We start from the raw sequence: 19,738 nt of genomic DNA on the forward strand, positions 1-19,738 counted from the left end.
GTACCGTGTATTGGCTCCAAGGCAGAAGAGTGGTAAGGGTATGCAATGAGGGTCAAGTGACTTGCCCAGGGTCACACAGCTAGGAAGTGTCTGAGGTCAGATTTGAACCTAGGACCTCCCATCTCTAGGCCTGGTTCTCAATCCTCTGAGCTCCCCAGCTCCCCCTATGAAAGTGTTTTAAAAAACAGACAGCACTATCAAGAAGGAGGTCTGCTATTATTTTTGGTGTTACAAGATTCAGAGCAACTGAGGTGAGAAATGGAGGTGGTAATGGTAGCAAGGGCATTTGGCAGGGAAGGACCTCTGAGAATTGTGGGGCTGCCTGAGGAGTAGTAAAATAGCAGATGTGTCACAGAGTAGAAGCAGGGATGATTTTGAACTTGAGGCTGTCTTAGATACTGTGAATCATCTGACCCTAACTTTGCCCTTCCTTTCTTCTTTCACCCACATCACAAGATTGGGGGGGGGGTGTTCCCCAGTTAGTTTCAGAGAAAGTTTTGTGGTGGAATGTTGGTGAAAGGCAATGAAGAAATTTCCTACTTGTGAGGTGTGTAAATTAGCCAAGGATGTCAGTTATCCAGATTGATACTATAAGTGGCAGATTTATTTTCAGAAATAAAAGAATTGGAACTACAAAGGTTGCAGTTTCCCCCAAGGCTTTGGTAGCAGTAATTTCAAGATTAGTGGTGCTGACTGGCAGTCACTGTTATTGGGATATTTAATATAGAGAATAGCGAAACACTTCAAAAGGTGCAATCTCAGCAGCCTTCAATCTTTCTCTGCATCAGTCCACAAAGGCTTAAGAGTGGTGGCAGACTCAGAAGAGGCAAGGCAGTAATCTAGTATCAGTTTTATAGAGGTGTCAATTTTTAGAAGATTTTTTTCCCCTCCTTTGGGAGTGAACTTCTTATGAGGGAACTAAAGTTTTAATATGATCATAGATGTGAAGTGGGCAAAAAACAAGGAACTCAGGGTTTCCTTCTTGTTCTTACTTTATGTATATTTGTAGATTTCTCTGCCGTCTTCCTGTTTATTTTTAAACTGAACATCAAATAGCAGGAAATTATTGGACTCCACCAAGCAGGATAGCTTATTCCTAGTCCTGTATTGGTAGGGGTAGATTTAACTTTTTTTTTTTTTTTTTTTTGAACAAAGGGCAAAATTAGGAGCAAAGGATGAAGGCAGAAAGGCAAGAGGGAAGGAGAAACTCTTTAAAAAGTGAGAACCACCATGGGTACCACCATGAAATGGCCTCCTTCTCATTAGAAGTCTTCAGAGAGTAGACTACCTGTTGGGGATACCAGAAGGAATTCTTGTTGAGATAGGTGTTGAATCAGATTCTGTGATTATAGTCAAGGTCAAGAAAGATCTCTCTCTCTTTTTGGTACTTCTAGAGAAATATTCTTGCTTATCTCACATTCAGAGTCCTTCTTGCTGTTAAACTTCACTCTTTCCTATTACAATTTCAAACGTAGTCACTGTGGTTCTTTGCTCAGTTGAAATCAATCAGTAGGCATTTATTCAGTATCTATTAGATGCTGGGCACTTTACACAGCCCTGGGCATAAAAAGACAAAAGTGGTTTCTTCCCTTTCAAGGTTAACAACATAGGAAAGGGAGAAAACATGAATTAGCATGGTGTGGTGGATAACACATAGACCTGGGAGTCTATAAGACCTAATATTCAAAACTAGCCTCATGGTATTAATTGTGTTACCTAGCAAAGTTGTTTAACTTTTTTGAGCCCCATTTCTTGATCTTTAAAATGAAGGAGTTGTACTAGATAGCATCTGAGGTTCTTTTCAGCTGTAAATCTATGATCCTTTGTACAGATGGGCGTATTTTATAGGCACTAAAAGCTGGAGGAATGAAGAAGGCTTCTGTAAAAGATGATACTTAAGTTGAGTCATGAAAGAAGCTTCTAAGTGGCAGAATTGAGGAGGAAATACATTCAGTGCCAGTGACATCCAGTGCAAAGACAAGCAGATGAGAGCCACATATAAGGACCAGTGAGAAGACCAGCTAGACGAAATCTTAATGTACATAAAGGGGAATAATGTGTTATTAAGACTTGAAAGATAGGATAAGCCTACCATTATGAATACTTTAAATGCCAAACATCAGATTTTATTTTTTCCCCCACAGGCAGTAGGGAGTGCTTCACAACCTAGCCCCAGATTACCTTTCTAGCCTAGCCAGTTGCCTAGATGTGTTAGTGGAAAGAAGGGAATAGATATGTAAGGTTCATGGAAGTAGAAACAAGTTTTGACACTAGAGCAAACTTGTGAGGTAAAGTAGAATGAGGAGTCCAGCCTGACCCTGAGGATTGCAAGCTTGGGTAACTGGAAGGATAATTGGGGCACAATAAAAATAAGGAAATTTTGGAAGAGGAGTGTTTTGGGGAGAACAGACAAGTTTTGTTTTGGACATGTTTAGATGAGGTGCTTATGGGACATCCAGTTAGAAATGCCCAGTTGGTAAAAAGGAAGTCATACTCTTAATATTTTATTATTTTAGAATTAGAAGCAGCATGGAATAATGGTAAAGAGCACTGTTTATTAGAATCAGAAGGGCACTAAGGATCATGGGACTTTTCCATCTGACCTGTAATCAAAATTTTCTATATGTGTTGTTTTCCTTATTAGAATGTGAGCTTCTTGAGAGCAGGGGAACTGCCTTTTCTATTTTATATATATCACATAGTTATCATTTAATAAATTCTTTATTCATTTGTTCAGAAGAATCTATATATCAGTTCTGGCTCTAACATTTATTAGTTCTGTATCTCTGAAAAAGTCAAGTAACTTTTCTGAGCCTCAGTTTTCTTTATCTATAAAATGGAAATATTAACCCTTGGACTCCTTACCTCAGAGGAAGTTGCTTAGGAAAGTTTAAACCTTAAGCACTTTGTAAATGAGTTGTTAGTCATCTTTAATACAATCAACACCAATTCTTCAATCTGGAGGAGGGATCAAGAAGGATACATTAAGAATTAATTTTTGTTTGAATAGAAAGCTATCCTGTCTTTAGTCAAAACCATTTCTATCTGTGTTCATTCTTCACTAGTTCCTGACCCCAACTACCTGTGGGCTACTCTTCCCCTTTTGGTGATTGCACCCCCACCCCACATCTTTGTCCTTATTGTCCAGGCTGAGCAGGAGAAATGTAAAGGGAGGAAATTTCAGATAATTAAATGTCAGTGATGCAGCGTAGTACTGGAGAATAGACTCCAATAGCCAGACTTAGCCCTAGTTCCTAAGGCACCTAGCTAAGGCAAGACAGGTGAGATAAATCTTAGGCAAAGAGGACACAGATGGCGAGTTTGTGGTATCTGGTCAACTCAGTGAGGCTGATTTAGAAAAGTGTGGGAAAAATTGGTTATACTTTGTTTTTTCATTACAGGAGGTGCAGCCATGAAAGCTGGTGTAAAGGAGGGTGACCGGATCATCAAAGTGAGTCAACTTCCAGACAGGTGGCAGGAAGGCAGCTTTTCTTCATGCTTTCCATTTGTCCCAGCTAGAACAAAGGTTCATCAACTTCTGAGTGAAGAATTAGGGAATCACTTTGGGAATCACTGGTATAGACTATATTAAGTAAATGTCAATAATAAAAGGAGAGGGAGAAGGATGTGGGGACAAATTAACAGTGCAAGCGAGAGTAAAGGAGTCTCAGGTAGCTTTGAGCCTATAGCAAGTTCACATGGGATTGTCTCTACAACCCTGATATTCTTTTCTGATTCCAACAGGTAAATGGTACAATGGTCACCAACAGTTCACACTTGGAAGTAGTGAAGCTCATCAAATGTGAGTTGGAGGGAGCTGGGTAATCAGAAAGAACAGGGGAGGTGAATAGACTAGGATAGGCTGAGTTAAGGAAGGTAGAGGGGAGAAAGAAAGCCGGCAGCTAAAATCTCTTTAATCTTGACAGAGCAATCAACTTTTGGCCCCTGAAATTTCCAATTACCATTTGAAATGGTCAGTCTTTCTTCAGATAACTTTATTATCATTCATATTATGCTTTTGAGTTCCAATAAAGCCCCTACCCTCAGGATCTCTTTATGGTTTAGTCTTCTTTTCCTCTCTGTCTAGGGGACAACTTGGGAGGCATAATAGTTGAGTTTGTGCTAGTGCTCTTCTGGTATCAACCCAGAAGGTTGAAATAAAAGCAGCAAATGTTAAGGAAGGAGTTAAAAGAGGAAAGAAAGGACACTGACAGGCTGAGATTAGATACATCTCAGGGTACAAAGAAAGGGAAGAAAGATGTATGTTTGATTGAAGGAGAAGGGAGTAAATTAGACAGAGATGGAAAGAGAAAAGAAATAGGATTGGGATGGTAAGGAGAAAAGATGTCAAAAAAAATCTGTGCACTAACAGTTTATCTGTTGTACCACAAGTTGAAAGGAAGGGGGTAGCAATCTTCCATTTTGTCTTCCAATGATTTTCTTTTTGTTATCTAGCTGGTGCCTATGTAGCACTGACTCTTTTGGGCTCTTCTCCTTCATCCGTTGGGGTGTCTGGGCTCCAACAGGACCCAGCTTCACTAGGACCCTCTCGGACAATCCCAGTTGTTACTCCACCTCCACCACCTCCCCCTCTGCCACCTTTACAGCACATCACTGGGCCCAAGCCCCTACAGGTAACTACTCTATTTCCTTTCCTCAGTCTAGGTTCTCTTCCTTCTGTTGTTTCCTTCAAAGTCTTCTTCATAATGTTGGGGAGCAAATGGAATTGAAAGGGTTTTGCTTAAGTTATAGTTAAATAGTAGAAAGCTGAGAAGATAGACCCACAAAGAATTTTACCTATCTTAGTTTCTTCCTTTTTAATATTTAACACTACTTTTGTTTATTCCCTCAGCAACATTTATTGAATTCCCCCTGTGTTCAAAGCTCTAAACTTAGGAACTCTCATTCTAAGATAGAAGGTGAGGAATGGGAATGGAACAGGATTCATAACACAGGAAGCAGAGATGTAGAACAACATAGAGGTAGAAATGATTGTAGATGAATGGCAATCCAATGCTAGACTTAAAGTTTAAAGGGATATGAGATAGAGCTATGGACCAAGAGAAGAGGTCTTAGTCATAAGAAGTGTCTTAGAGGAGGAAAAGCAGATTTGGGAAAGAGACAGTGGGGACAAGAAGAGTAGGAATTCCATGCTGAAGAAAAACGCTTTGCTGAAGAGGTTCACAGAAGTGAGACATTAAGAAGGGAAAAGCAGAATTAGAGCCAGGGGTTCAAGAAGACAGGTGAAGAATGGAAGCACTAGCTTTCTAAGAACTGTGGGAATTCAGGCTTATAAGAACATATTCATGATGCAGAATCAGCCCACAACAAAGCCATACCTTGACTGTTACTCCTGCGATTAGTGGATAGGAGAGATCTAAGTCTACAAGGTTAATCCTGTAAGCCTTAGCACTAGTATTTCTTCTCTTCTTAGGATCCTGAAGTACAGAAGCATGCCACCCAGATCCTACAAAATATGCTAAGGCAAGAGGAGAAGGAGTTACAGGTATTGTCTACCCAGACTGTGGTCTATATTTCTACCTGTTATGCTTTCCTTTTCCTCCGATAATAGCATAGGTACCAAAGATAACCAAAAGTATCCTTCAGAAAAGTACCAACAACTTTTGTGAGAGGAAACAATTTGAACTAACCAATCCCTGTTTTTAGGGACTCATATATAGAATCACAATCACCATAATATCATAGAGGCATCCTAGTATAGGATTCTTATCTGGGATCCATAGATGTGGATAGATTTTAGAGGATCCATGTGTTGGTTCTAAGGCAGAAGAGTGGTAAGGGCTAGATAAATAATGGGGTCAAGTGACTTGTCTAGGGTCACACTACTAGGAAGTGTCTACAGCCAGATTTGAACCCAGGACCTCCCGTCTCTGGGTCTGGCTCTCAATCCACTGAGCCACCCAACTGTCCCCCCCATGAAATTTTGAAAGAGGGAAAAATTATATCTTTATTTTCACTAATATCTAATTAAAATTTAGTATTTCCATCAGTTCTTAATTTTAAAAACCATTATAATGAAAAGCCTATTATCCATAAGCTACACTAGATTTCCAAAGGGATCTGTAACAAAAAAAGGTTAAGAATTCCTATATAATGAAAAGAGCTCTGGCCCCTGGCCTTGGCATTAGAAGAAACTCAAGTTCAAATTCAATACCTAATAACTATGTAATTGTAGGCCAACCCCTAACTTCTCTGAACCTCAGTTTCCTTATCTGTAAAATGAGGACAAAATAGTATCTAATATTGAATAAGATAATATATATAAAGTGTTTTGCAAACCGTAAAGCTCTACCTAAATATCTGCTATTGTTCTTAAAAAAGTTAGATTAAAAAGAATCTCTAAGGCAATTGTAAAAAAGTGTGAAGGAAGGTAGTCTTTCAGAACCAGATCTTTAACTACACTACAAAGCAATAATTATTAAAAGTTTGGCATTGGTTAAGACCTAGAGAGGTCAATTAGTAGAACAGGTCAGGTAAACAAAATACAGAAGAAAACAAAAACATAGTGTTTGATAAACCCCAAAACTATAGTTACTGGGGAAAATACTTACTGTTTGACAAAACCTGCCAGAAAACTGGATAGCAGTCTGGTAGAAATTAGATTTAGACTGACACCTCACACCATAAACCACAAGATAAGTTCCAAATGGTTATGGGAACTGGATATAAGAAGTTACATCTTAAAAAAAAAATGAGAGGAACAAGCCCTTTCAATTTATGAATAGGAGAAAAGCTCATGACTAAACAAATGACAGAGAGAATCACACAAAATAATCAAATTTAATTATGTAAAATTTAAAACTCTTAGAAAAGAAATAGGAAACTAGGCAAAAAAATCTTTATAGCATGTTTCTTTGATACAAGTCTTCTATATAAGAAACTGATTGAAATTTGTAAGACTAAAAGCTACTTCCTAATATATAAATAGTAAAAGAATATGAACAGGAAATTTTTAAGGGAAGAAATCTAAATCGTTAACCATATAAAATGCTTTACATAATCAATAATTAGAGAAGTGCCAGATGACAAAAGAGGAAAATGACAAATATTACTATGGAAGTGTTTTATGGAACTACTCTATTAATGGAAGTTGTAGATTGATCCTTTCCATTCTGGAAAACAATTTGGAACTTTGCCCAGAAATACACTAATCTGTATGTACCCATTGATAACACTACTAGGCCTAAAATGCAAAAAGATCAAAGAAAGGATAGGACCTCTGTGCACAAATATATTTAGAGTAGCTCTTTTAAATAGTGTCCAAAAATTGGAAACTAAGGGACTGCCCTACTGGGGAATGTTATATGAATATAATGGAATACTACTCCAAGGAATGATAAAATGTCATTTTCAAAGGAAATCAAAAAGACTTCTATAAATTGATTCAGAATGAAGTGAATAGTTAAAAGAATAATTTATACAATGACATTATAAGGGGAAAAAAGCTTGCTTTTTTTTTTTTTAAACCCTCACTTTCTGCATTAGCTTCACTTCTTAAAAATCATTTCTAAGGCAGAAGAGTGGTAAAAGCTAGGCAGTTGGGGTTAAGTGACTCAGGATCGATCACACAGGGAGTGTCTGGGGTAACCCAGGACCTCCTGTCTCCAGACCTAGGTCTCTGTCCACTGAACTTCCTAGCTCCCCCTGAAAGATTTTTACACTCTGATCAATAAAATAATAAACAAAGAGCCCAAAAGGCTGAAAATGAAACATACTAGTCATCCTTTACCAGAGAGGTGATAAACTTAAAATGTAGAAAAAGACATATATTTCAGACGTGGATAACATAGGCTTTGTTTTCTTCAACTCTGCTTGTTTGTAATGAAGTCTTTCTTTTTTATCCATTTGTGCTCATTCACTTTTTTTTTTAAACCCTTATTTTCTATCTCAGAATCTATCCTAAATATTTGTTCCAAGGCAGAAGACAGTAAGGGCTAGGCAGTGGAGCTACCTAGCTGCCCCTAGAATTTTGTTGTTATTTAGTCATTTCAGTCATTTATGCCTTGTTATAGCCCCATTTGGGATTTTCTTGGCAAAGATAGTAGTGATTTGCCACTTCCTTCTCCTACGCATTTTATAGAGGGAAACTGAGACACATAAGGTTGTGACTTAACCCAGAGTCACATAGTATCTGAATCCAGATTTGAACTCCCCAAGATGAGTCTTTCTGACTCAGGCACTCTTTCCACTGTACCATCTAACTGTCCCTATGTTCATTCACTTTTCCTCTTAACTGACATTATAGAGTAATGTGTACTCTGTTCTGAAACACATTTCAACAAAATTAAAGGTTGAAGTAGTTGATGTCTAAAATCCCATTTATTTTGACTGCTGTTTAAACCTATAAATAATGTGTTAGCAAGTGTAAATTAACTTAGAGTTCAAATCCTATTTGAATGAAGAACTGTTTGACAACAGACTTCCAAGTTTCAACTAATGGCCCACTCACATTTAACAATATCCTAAAATTCCAAAAGAAAATACGTCATGCCTTAGAGCTTGTTTTAACAAGATTTTAGTGATGATGACTAGAAAAGAGAGCTCTAATGGGTTGTCCTATCTGGGAGTGCAAAGGACAGAAGTCCATAGGATGGAAGGGAATAGGCAGATATCCTGTACTGCTTTCTGAAAGGAATGGCTATCTTGAGGCCATCAGCTCCTTAAGAACAGACACTGCTATTTATCTTTGAAATAGTGAATATAAAGCAGAAATTCTGTAAGCTTTCAAGTACTTACTTTATAAAACGCTGTATTATATGGGATACAGGTGGGGGTTGGACCTCTGATTTCATTCATTTGACACACTCCTAGATGAGGAAACTCCCTTTGCAAGTGTAAATTGGTATGGAAATGGGATTTGGAAATGCCCCTGCTGAGTAGGCAGATCTCTTCTTCCCCCTTTCCTCCCCCTTCCTTTTGACCCATTTTTTTTTTTAACCTTTACCTTATTGGTATCATTTCTAAGACAGAAAAGCAGTAAGGGCTAGACAATAGAGGTTAAGTGATACAGTTAGGAAGTATCTGAGGCCACATTTGAACCCAGGTCCTCCTAACTCCAGATCTAGCTCTCTGTAGACTTCACCGCCCTTCCAAATGCTTTTTTTAAAGGCTTTTTTTCTAGTCATTGATTTCCTACCTTAATGAATCATGAGGATCATCATCTACTATCAGGGCAATCTCTCTTCATGGTCTTCCTGTGGCTGACGGATCTTACTGATGGTTTTCACATTTTGGATCATGTTCTCCTGTCCCCTCTCTGCAGCATTTCCGAGAGGTGTATAGTCGTAACCCGGCCAGCCTTCTGGAGGAGCAGATCGAGGGAGCCCGGAGGCGAGTCACTCAGCTGCAGCGCAAGATACAGCAGGGGACTGGTGGCTCAGTGGTGAGAAATTCCTTTTTTTCTGTCATTTAGCAGCCATTTGTCTCTTGCTCTAGAATAGCACTGTAGGAAAATGGGAGGGTAACTTAAGACACAGGTTTAGAAACTATCAGAGACAATATGCCATATACACAAATATTCAGGATGACCCAGCAATGACAGTGAAGAGTAGAGTATAAGAAACATATACTTTAATATGTCAATGAATTTATGACCTCATCAACATGAATACATTTCCCATAGTTAAATATTGAAACCGTTTCTTCTTCTACAAATCTTATCCATGCCTTTCCATAAAGACTTCCATAATACTCTTGGAATATTTCATGAATATCAGTATAACACTCAGGTTTGCCCTTTCTATATGATCTGCTCATGTAAAGTATTTAATAAATTCTGGTTGACTGATCAATTGTGTTCACAACTTCAATGTTCATTCACCCCATGTATCCAATCACTTGCTGAGCCCTGTAATTATGTCTCTATTTTTCTGTGTCTCTAATAAATCTCTTTCTTTCCACCCACTTAGCCACCATCTTAGTTCAAATGATCATCACCTCTGGCCTAAACCATTATAATACTTTCTCATTGGTCTCTCATCTTCAAGCTTTTCCCCCTCCAAATGATCTTTTTTGTTAGATGCCAGAGTGATTTTTCAAAAGTGTGAGTCTAACCATATTATGCCTTTTCTCAAAAAATTCTTGTGGCACTTTAAGCTTTTCACATTCTGCCACTTTTATCATTCTGATCTTCTTCCATTCCACTCACTCAGATTCTGCAGTGCATCCATACTTGCATGCCATATTCCTATCCCTCATGCTTGAAATACTCTCTTCTTAACTTCCGATTGTTAGAATCCCTAGCTTCCTGAAGACTCAGCTCTGGTACTATCTCCTCCTGGAGCCCTTTCTTGATGGTTCTTTCCTATCCTCTGCCCTCTTAGTCCTATTTCCCCCACTCATCTCCCCCCACCCCCAAGGATCATCCTATCTAAAGTTACCTCTATTTATTCCATATTTATGTTTTATATATGTTTTCCTCTCCCATTAAAAGGAGGCCAGAGACTGTTTGCTTTTTCTTTGTATCCCTAGAACTTAGTAAATAAGTGTTCAATAAATCTTTGTGGATTCATTTAATTTATCACTAGGAGAATATTGATAAATAGTTCAACTTTAGAGTGCCAGCAGTTAAATTAATGTTTGTAGATCCAAGAATCACACAGTTTTTCAATTCTTCACTCCCTTTTATCCCTCTTTGTCATAATCACCCTTTAGACTATCTAGGGACTACATAAACCTGAGGACCATTTTGTCTATTTATCTGTTTTAAGGGTTGTCATGATGAAAAAAGTCATACAGAGGGGAAAATGGACATTCAGTAATAAAGAGTTTGAAACATTTTTGGGGAAAGAAAAAAAAGAAAATAGTGCAGGTGTTCAGTGATGCCAGTCTGCATCATGGTAATGTTAGAGGATAAAAGGGAATTTTTTCAAGAGATATTGCAGAGGGCAGCTAGATGGCTCTACTAGTAGATTGAGAGTCAGGCACAGATATGGGAGGTCCTGGGTTCAAATGTGACCTCAGACAAGTCCTCGCTGTGCGACCTTGGGCAAGTCACTTAACCCCCATTGCCTACCCTTACCATTCTTCTGCCTTGGAACCAATACACAGTATTGATTCTAAGACAGAAGGTAAGGATTTGAGAGAGAAATGGAGATTGGAGATAGAATGGATAGAATTTGACAGCTTTCTGAATGTGGGGTTTGAGAGAAATTGAGGATGACATCTAGGTTGCAACCCTTGATGTCTGAGAAGATGGTGGGGCCCTCTAGAATAACAGAGAATTGCAGAAAAGAGGAGGATTTAGGGGGGAAAAGAATGAGTTTGGTTTTGTACATGTTGAGTTTGATATCTCTGAGACATCTAGGACTAGGCAGTTGGAGATTAAAATCTAGAGGATAGGAAATAGATTAGGGCTAGATAAGTAGAATCATCAACATAGAGATGATCATTGATTTCATGAGATCACCAAGTGAAGCAGTATAGAAGGAAAAAAAATCCCGTGACAGAGATCCTTCTCTGTATTGACCAGAGTCACATTCATACCATAATGAAGCACAGGAATATGTGTTTTCTAGAGGCTCAGAACGTTACGGAGATATGAAGTGCTATGTGAAATTTGTGCCTGGAGGAAGCATGGAAGGTTTCATTTGAAGTTAATTCATTAATTACCTACTGGATATGCTATGTTGGGTACCAGGATAAAAAAGCCAGAAAGAAGCAGCTAGTGCAGAAATAACATGTATCTAAATGAGTAAATGGAGAATATATGCATTATAAATAAGAGGATAGACAAAATTTTAAAAGACTGTGGTGGATGTAAAGATAGCATTGTGTGGGCGATAGAGCACTGCCTCTGAAGTCAAAGGTATCTCAGTTCAAATCCCAGCTCTTCTTTTTACTGTCTTGAGTAGGCCTCTTTACATCTCTGAGCCTCTTCTCAGAAAGAAGGCAGTTGGACAACCTGACGCTCAAGACTTCTTCCAGTCCTGTACCTGTGGCATTCTTATGGAATAGTTAGGTATCACCTGCGGTGATACATTCCGATGCTGAGTAGAAATTATTTTGGATTATATACTTTCAAAAAAGGATAATCTATACTGTAGTACCCTACTATTAATGTGGAGTAATAATTGCAATTACTGTTAAATAACTATAATTATCAGAGTGTGTTGAGGGAAAAGGATGAGTCAGGAATTGTACTGGCAGGCTTAATTATCCACAGAATTTCTCCAAGAAGGTTTTTCCTTCTTGATCTGGAAAGGGTAAATGTTTAATTCCTTTATTAATGAGATCAGTGAAATCATTGAAGCAATGACTCAAGCATTCTTACACCTTTATCTTCCCCCAACTGATATACAGTATCAGCCTTCATTCTTTCTGCCCCTGGGTACTAAATCTCAAATTTATTATCTTTCCCCATCTTTTTTTCTGAACTTATCTATTTCTGTCAAGAGCATCAACTTATTTCCAGTCACCCTGGCTCCAAACATTGGAGACTTTCTCTACTCTACACTTTTGTTTATCTCTACAGCCTCTTCCATATCTCTTTTCTTCATTCAGAGTCACTGTCATAGATGAGGTTCTCCTACTCAGACTATTGTAGTAGCTTTCTAATTGCCCTTCCTGCCTCAAGCCCTTCCCCTCTCCAATCTCATCTTCTACAGAGTTGCCAGAGGCACTTTCCTAAATCATAGGACTGACCACAATACATAATAAACTCAGTAAATCTCAAGGTTTCCCTATTACTTTTAGGTTCAAAAACTCCTTTATTGAGCCCTTAAAAGTCCTTCCCAGTTTGGCCTCACCCTACCCTTCAAGCCTAATGTAAATTACTTCCCTTGATAATTACTTCAGTCTGAAAAACTAAGTTTCTAGCTTTTTCTTACAATGACATTCCATTTCCTGTCTCTATACCTTTAGATAGACTGACCCCATGTCTGAAATGTATTCCTTCCTTAGCATCTCCTGAACCACCCAGCTACTAGTGATTGCCAGCAAAAATTGTCTTGTGTTGATTTTATCTATATTTGTATGTGTACGTGTTTTTTTTCTTCTGTAGCTGGCATTCTTAACTTGGGGTCCATAGAATCTGAATGAATATGGGCATAGATTTCAGGGACTTCATGAGTTAGGAAAGGAAAAAATCCTTACTTCAATATAATTGCAAAGTGGAGAAAAGTAAAACTTTAAAGGTTTTATCCTCTTATGTTCTCCCCATTCTCTTAACTCTAGGGTCTTCTCTACTTCAGGCTGAATGTTTTTAGTTCCTTCAGTTAATCTTGGTAAAGCATGGTTTCTAGAACTTTATCTCTGAAGATGCTAGATTGTCATCATCCTCTTGAAATACTGAGTCTAGAACTGAACATACTGAATAACTGAATCAGTTTGATCATCAGGATGGTCAGAGTATACTGGCACTGTCCATGTAGCCAAAATTCATCTTCTTGAGAGTTTTGGACTGCCATGTAATGCTGCTGAGTTATATAGAAGGTATAGTCTACTGAAATCTCCAGATTCTAAAATCTGTTGTTCCTATCAAATGATAGGAAAAGACTTCTAACATGAGGTCTTTTCTGATTCTCCTCCAGCCCTACCCTGCAATTGTTAATGCTTTTCCCCATTCCCTTGGGAATTACTTTTTATCTCTATATATTGTTTTCTTCCACCAACAGAATGTGCTTTCCTTAAGGACGTGAGACTGATTTTTTTTCTCTTTATATTCCTAGTGCCTGGCATATAGCAGATGGTCATAAATACTCATTAAAATGAAAAGGAAATTAATTCTATCTTCTAGCTGTGGTTATTCCTAACTTTATTGTACAGTGGCTTTTTCTGAGCCCAAGGAGGGATGTGAGTGTGACTTTATATTTACTAGAATAATTCAAGGAATCTGAAATCTCATTTGTAGGCCTTGGTGGGAAAAATGTTAGATTTAGCTTCAGGTCTTTCTACTCTGACACTAGTATCACAAGAGCAAATCATTTACTTGTATTTCTTCCTCTGTAAAATAACAGTACTTTTAGTGCCTGCAGCACAGGGTTGTTGAGAGGAAAGCCCTTTACACACCTGAAAGCCCAACACATCTGAGTTGTTAGGATGCTTATGGAGATTTGCCCAGTATAGATTACAAGCCATCCATGTGGAGGATCCTCCTCATGATCAGAAGCAATAAAAATCCCTTAACCATTTTGGCCCATGAAATAGGATTTGAAATTAAGAATTTTAACTGTAATATTCTTAGTTTTGGTGTAGAACTTTCCAACCTGATGAGATGAGATTCCCAGTTCTGTCAGCAAACGTGTTACCTATCCCTCCCAGATTTGTTACCTGCAAATTTGAGAAGTATTCCAATTATGCCTTTATGCAAATAACTGATTTAAGTGTGAACAGAATAGGATTGAGGATAAGTACTTGAGGTACACCATTAAAATTTTCTTTTCAGGGCGATCTCTGTCCATTAATCATTTTATCCATATTAAAAAAGTCAGAAAATTCTTTCTCCTATGGTTAATCCAACTTGGAAGTTTCTTTTGAGATCTGGATTAATGAGTAGAACATGGAGTGTGACAAAAGGTAATGAGTCCTCACTGATACTTAGGATGCATAGAGTCATCTTCTTCCTCATCTTTCTCCTCCTTATCATCAAACATTATTGACAGAACATCACCTGCTAAGTGTTTTACTGTTAGTTACACCATCCCTATTCTTTATAAACATATTCTAACAGGGCAGCTTCAGTTGAGGTATGGAGAAGACGAGGGATTCTGATTAATTGCCCTTTGTGTAGCTTTGACTGACTGTCCCTTCCATCTGGGAATTTAATTTCAGGATATGTTGCAAATGTCTGACACCAACCCAGCTAATCTGAAGTCTTCAGAGGGTGAGTTCTAACTGTGTTTTCATTTCTTTCCGGAGCTGTCTCTTTCAGGTTTCTTTCCTAGTCTTATTTGTCCTTGGGCAGAAGAAGAAAAATAATAGTCCTACAGAAGGAAACTCAATCTAATAGATGAAATAAGACAAAAGTGCATTGAAAATGCATTTAAGACTCATGAAACAATAAATGAGTATATTTATGTAGAATAATAAGATGATAAAATCTGTACAGGCAAAAGCTAGGAATATATTGTGAGATTATGGCCCTGGTTGCACACTAGAGGTGAATCTAGAAATGGGGAGTATAAAGGAGGATTGGGAAAGAACTGAGAGATGAGCTTGCTTTATGAAGCTTTCCAGCCAATAGGGAATGTTCTCTGAGTAGTTTCAGAAACAGGAAAGAACTAGGCATGGTCCGGGAATGCCTTTAGCTTTGCTCAGAAGAGAATCTGAATTAGAGGAACAAAATTAGATAGTAAACTATTGGAAAAATTAGTCAAAAATGGCATATTCTGTCCTACTCTGTATTTAGGACTCTAGAATAGAGACCTTTTCCATGCCTAGGCAATAACTGCCTCTCATTCCTTTACTGTTTGTTCTCTTACTTTCTCAGGCCGTCATTCCTTGGATTCTCAAGATGGAGACAGTGGCTTAGACTCTGGGACAGAACGCCTTCCATCCCTCAGTGAGGTGAGATTGTGGAGAGATTGGGCCTTTTTGGAGAAGTAAGTTTTGTGCTTGAGGCTCTTAACCTATTTAAAGGTCAAACTTGCACGTTAAATGCATCAAGATCTCCAATCTCCTGTTTATAGGAGTTATGCTCTGGGCTTCTGGTTTTAAGTACAAGCATTTGCTGTTTTGAAGGTTCCAAAAAACATTACTGAAAACCTGTAAACAAATTATTTTTATTCCTAATTACTTTATAACCATATATCAGTTATCCATATTCCACAAGGATATAATTTCATTGAAATCCATAGATATAGTTAATCAGGATATAGTCCTGATTCTTTTTTAGGATTGTGTTTTTATCCTTAACATTAACACATTTCTTCCCAGCTCCTCTCCTCAAGTTGGACATAGATATCATGAAGGAGAGTTTTCAGGTTTTAATTTCAAAGGGTTTTCCCTCCAGAGCATATAGGAAACAAATTGCATGTGAATAAATAAAGTATTAACAAAAGATTTAATTAAACAAAAATAAAAGATAATACCAATGCATACCAACAAGGAGTTAAAAGCAAGTGTTAAAAACTTTATTTTAGTCACTAGCTTTACTTTCTTCCTCTAGCTGAACTGTCAAAGCTGATAAGTACAAACAAGGACTAATTTCATTTTTCCTTCTGCTCTTAACCACCCATTGAGAAAAGTACTGAGGAACTATGAAAAGAACAGTAAGGCAAAGAGAAGTGTAGGGGGAGCAAAGATCCTTAATGACTTACAATGGGTCATCAGCCCCTGAATAATGGAGAATAGATTGCTACCTGAGAATGATAACTAAACTGGATGGACAAGTTAAGCATTTGGCTATTCTATCACTAACAGATCCCATCTCCCCACCCCCACTCCCAGTCATTGCTGAATAGGAATTCGATGCTATCAGATCCTGGGCTAGACAGCCCACGTACATCACCTGTGATCATGGCTAAGGTGGCCCAGCACCATCGGCGACAGGGCTCAGATACAACTGTTCTACCCACTACTGAGCAGGTGAGACACTTCAGTGCTTCTCCTTTCCTTTTCTCATAGCTGACAGGTCAAGACCTAGATCTCATCACATTAACAACTTTGTGTAGTCTCAGCATAGAGGTAAAATCTTTGTCTCCTCCTAGATTAAGCCATAAAATGATCTTTACTTCCTTGATTTTTCACAGGACTCTCTTTTGCTCCTTTATCATTCTGTTTTGAATAAGATATTTTGTGTACATAATATATTCCTCTTAATAGGTTGTAAATTTCTTGAGGGCAAGGACTATATCCTAGGACCTTGGACATTGCATGTATGTCCTTAATAAATGTATGTCCTTAATCTGGGATGAAGAATTAAAGGGGCACCCGGGAAAAATATGATTCAGCTAGGGTAAACTAGCTCCTTTTTCTCTCTAATCAATTTAGGAAATGTAATAAGTATAACATAGTGGATAATAGGGATCTTGAGATCTCATTGATTCAGTTCTGTACTTTCATTGCATCTGATGATCTTAGCTGGCCAGAGCAGTGAGTGGGTTAAGGTACTAACCAGTATATGTCAGGTGGGATTTAAAAGCCTATCCTTCTAGCTTCAAAGTTAGCACTCTCTCCACTATGTGGCCTCTCACAATATTTGATGTTTAAATCCTTTCAGTAAACATATACTAAGTGCCTACTACGGATAGAGTTTTGGAAATGCAAGCACGAGTCTTTGCTCAAATTATTTATTTTTCCACTATACTACACAGCCCTGTGGGCTCTTCTACCCTAAGCACTTTACTCCATTGGCTATAAAGGTGGCTGAAGTAGGTGCTGTGGAGCTCCTAGAGCTTGGTCAGACACTGAAAACCCCAAGATCAGCCATTGTTCTGACTTGTGCTTTGCTACTGAATATCAGGAACTTTGGAAGAGAGAGTGAAGCTGATGGCTTTTCGTAAGCCAAGACATCATCCTGTGACATCATTGGTCCTCTCTAGAAAGAAAGGAACAAACAACACTTATAACAGCTGATCCCCATCCCTCACCTTACATTGTGAAATGACAGAGGCCGGGGAGCTGAGGGTCAAAGGGCAGAATTCTTATGGGTTGCCTGCTTTTTAAAAATGTGTTGAGTAGGGGTAGATGTTTTATGTGGTCTGCCCAGTAGTTAAACATTATGAAACACTCGGTTTCAGTAACCAAGAAAATATACTCTTTTCCCACTGTGGACAGAATTCAGTCTTCTGCACCAAGCTGAGATTCCAGAAGGTAGAGGAAAGATATCTTACTGGTATAAAATGAGAATTCAAGATAATAAAAGACAGTTGGAAGAAGGACTTCTAAAAACCACCCCAAGGAATTTTGATTTGGGGCAATTTGTAACTAAAATGATACTTGAGGAAGATAACAAACCAATTTTAGATATTGCTTTTAAGATTTACAAAGTATTTTCCAGCCCTATCATCTTATGCTCAATGCAGAGAGGGAAAAAATAAAAAAAAAATTAGCTTCTCTTTGTCTAACACAATCAATAGACTACTCCTTTTGTAGGTATTGTGGGAGTTGCAAGATTAAGAGGCAGCTAGGTGCGGTAATGGATAAAGTGTTGGACTTGGATTCAGGAAGTTTTAGCCATTTTTAAGTCAAGTCCAATGCTTTGTGACCCCATTTGGGTTTTTCTTGGCAAAGATACTGAAATGGTTTACTATTTCTTTCTCTATCTCATTTTACAGATGAGGAAACTGATATTGTAAATAAGGTTAAGTGACTTGCCCAGGGTCACAAAGAGCTCAGTTCAAAACCTGCTTTAGGCACTTACTGGCAATTCACTTTATCTCTGCCTCAGTTTTCTTATATATATATATATATATATATATATATATATATATATATTTCCTATAAGTAATAGGAATAATAATAGCTTCTGCCTCCCAAGATTATTACAAGGATAAAATGAGGTATTTGTACTTTGTAAACATTATTAAAGCAATACATATAATGTTAGCTATTAGTATTATTAGTGTGATTGATTACCAATTCAGTAGCTCAGAAGTACCAGAAGATGTAGGTTCATTGGCTGTTACTCCAGTTCTACCAGATTTCCTTTCCTTTCCTTTCCCATCTTTATATATATGACCAAGTTGCTCTGAGGCTCCCCCATCCAGAGATAACTGATGCCTTTCAGAGTGAAGAGGATTTTTATCTTTAATGAGCGAGCAGGGGTAGTAGTAAGATGTACCATTGGCCTGGTCTCATATACACCCTTTTCCTTTAAACTACTCATTCCTACAACTCTCCTTTTTCCTCTAGGGTTTGGAACATAGCCCAAAGCCTTTGATTATTGGTCCAGAGGAAGATTATGATCCAGGTTATTTCAACAACGAGGTAACAGTTGCCAGGTTCTATCCCTTGATCACACTTTTCATTTTCAAGCTGCCTTTGAAAACAGGTTGATTTGACTAACCATACAGAGGAGTGTGGTGCAGGGTGGGAATTGAGAAGTCTGAAGAATCATAGAAGCTGTGGGAGCCATATCAGACCAGGCCAGCCTATGCTGTACCTAAGCTCAACATAGTATTCTTTTTACAGAGTGATGCCCTTTTCCAAAACCTAGAGAAACTCAAATACCGACCTGCTCATCTTGGGGTTTTCCTGCGCTATATCTTCTCGCAAGCAGATCCAAACCCTTTGGTAAGTCACATTATCTTCATTTAGTGCCCAAGTGTACTTCACATGGTATTGGACACACCACAGAAAGAGAATTATAATGACTTCCCTGCTTTCTGGGAGATGTAGATTATAAGTACAATAGACTAGTGTGAGTATGTATATAGAGAGACAACAAAATAAACAATACAGAACCTGACAGTAAAGGATTTTTTATCTATACCTTGAAGAATTAATTGTATTACTTAGAGGATGGAGAAAAGTTCTCTGACCAAGCAGGATGGCACCAAGGAATCGGTTTTTCCCTGTCTTAAGTAGTATCAGAAAGCTTCTTGAAGGAAATGGAATTGCTAGGCTTTTTTAAAGAATAGAAGACAACTAATTGGGTTGAAGTTAAGGTGGGATATTTTAGGTGTTCTGTGGCATTTGGAGACTCGACAAGGAATAAACAGACTGTCTAGCTTTGAGAAGATACATCTCAAAGTGGAGATAGCAAAGTATATAAGGAGGCAGTGTGGAAAGGTGTAAGATGGAAGAGAGAAAACTGAGAAAATGCTGATTTCATTAT

General features: G+C 38.1%; 1 protein-coding gene across 1 annotated transcript in view; it reads left to right on the forward strand.

Annotated features, from left to right (window-relative positions):
* The window catches only part of ARHGEF11 (Rho guanine nucleotide exchange factor 11), a 157,958-nt gene that overhangs the window by 88,825 nt on the left and 49,395 nt on the right, over window positions 1-19,738 (forward strand). Inside the window, exons 5-14 of the mRNA XM_044674084.1 lie at window positions 3,402-3,451; window positions 3,745-3,802; window positions 4,456-4,634; window positions 5,435-5,506; window positions 9,284-9,403; window positions 14,791-14,842; window positions 15,449-15,525; window positions 16,408-16,545; window positions 18,814-18,888; window positions 19,093-19,194. Of these exons, the coding sequence (XP_044530019.1) occupies window positions 3,402-3,451; window positions 3,745-3,802; window positions 4,456-4,634; window positions 5,435-5,506; window positions 9,284-9,403; window positions 14,791-14,842; window positions 15,449-15,525; window positions 16,408-16,545; window positions 18,814-18,888; window positions 19,093-19,194 (923 nt within the window). The remainder of the gene's footprint in view (window positions 1-3,401; window positions 3,452-3,744; window positions 3,803-4,455; window positions 4,635-5,434; window positions 5,507-9,283; window positions 9,404-14,790; window positions 14,843-15,448; window positions 15,526-16,407; window positions 16,546-18,813; window positions 18,889-19,092; window positions 19,195-19,738) is intronic.

This window comes from Gracilinanus agilis, chromosome 4 (assembly GCF_016433145.1).
Source record: "Gracilinanus agilis isolate LMUSP501 chromosome 4, AgileGrace, whole genome shotgun sequence".
Classification (NCBI taxonomy): domain Eukaryota; kingdom Metazoa; phylum Chordata; class Mammalia; order Didelphimorphia; family Didelphidae; genus Gracilinanus; species Gracilinanus agilis.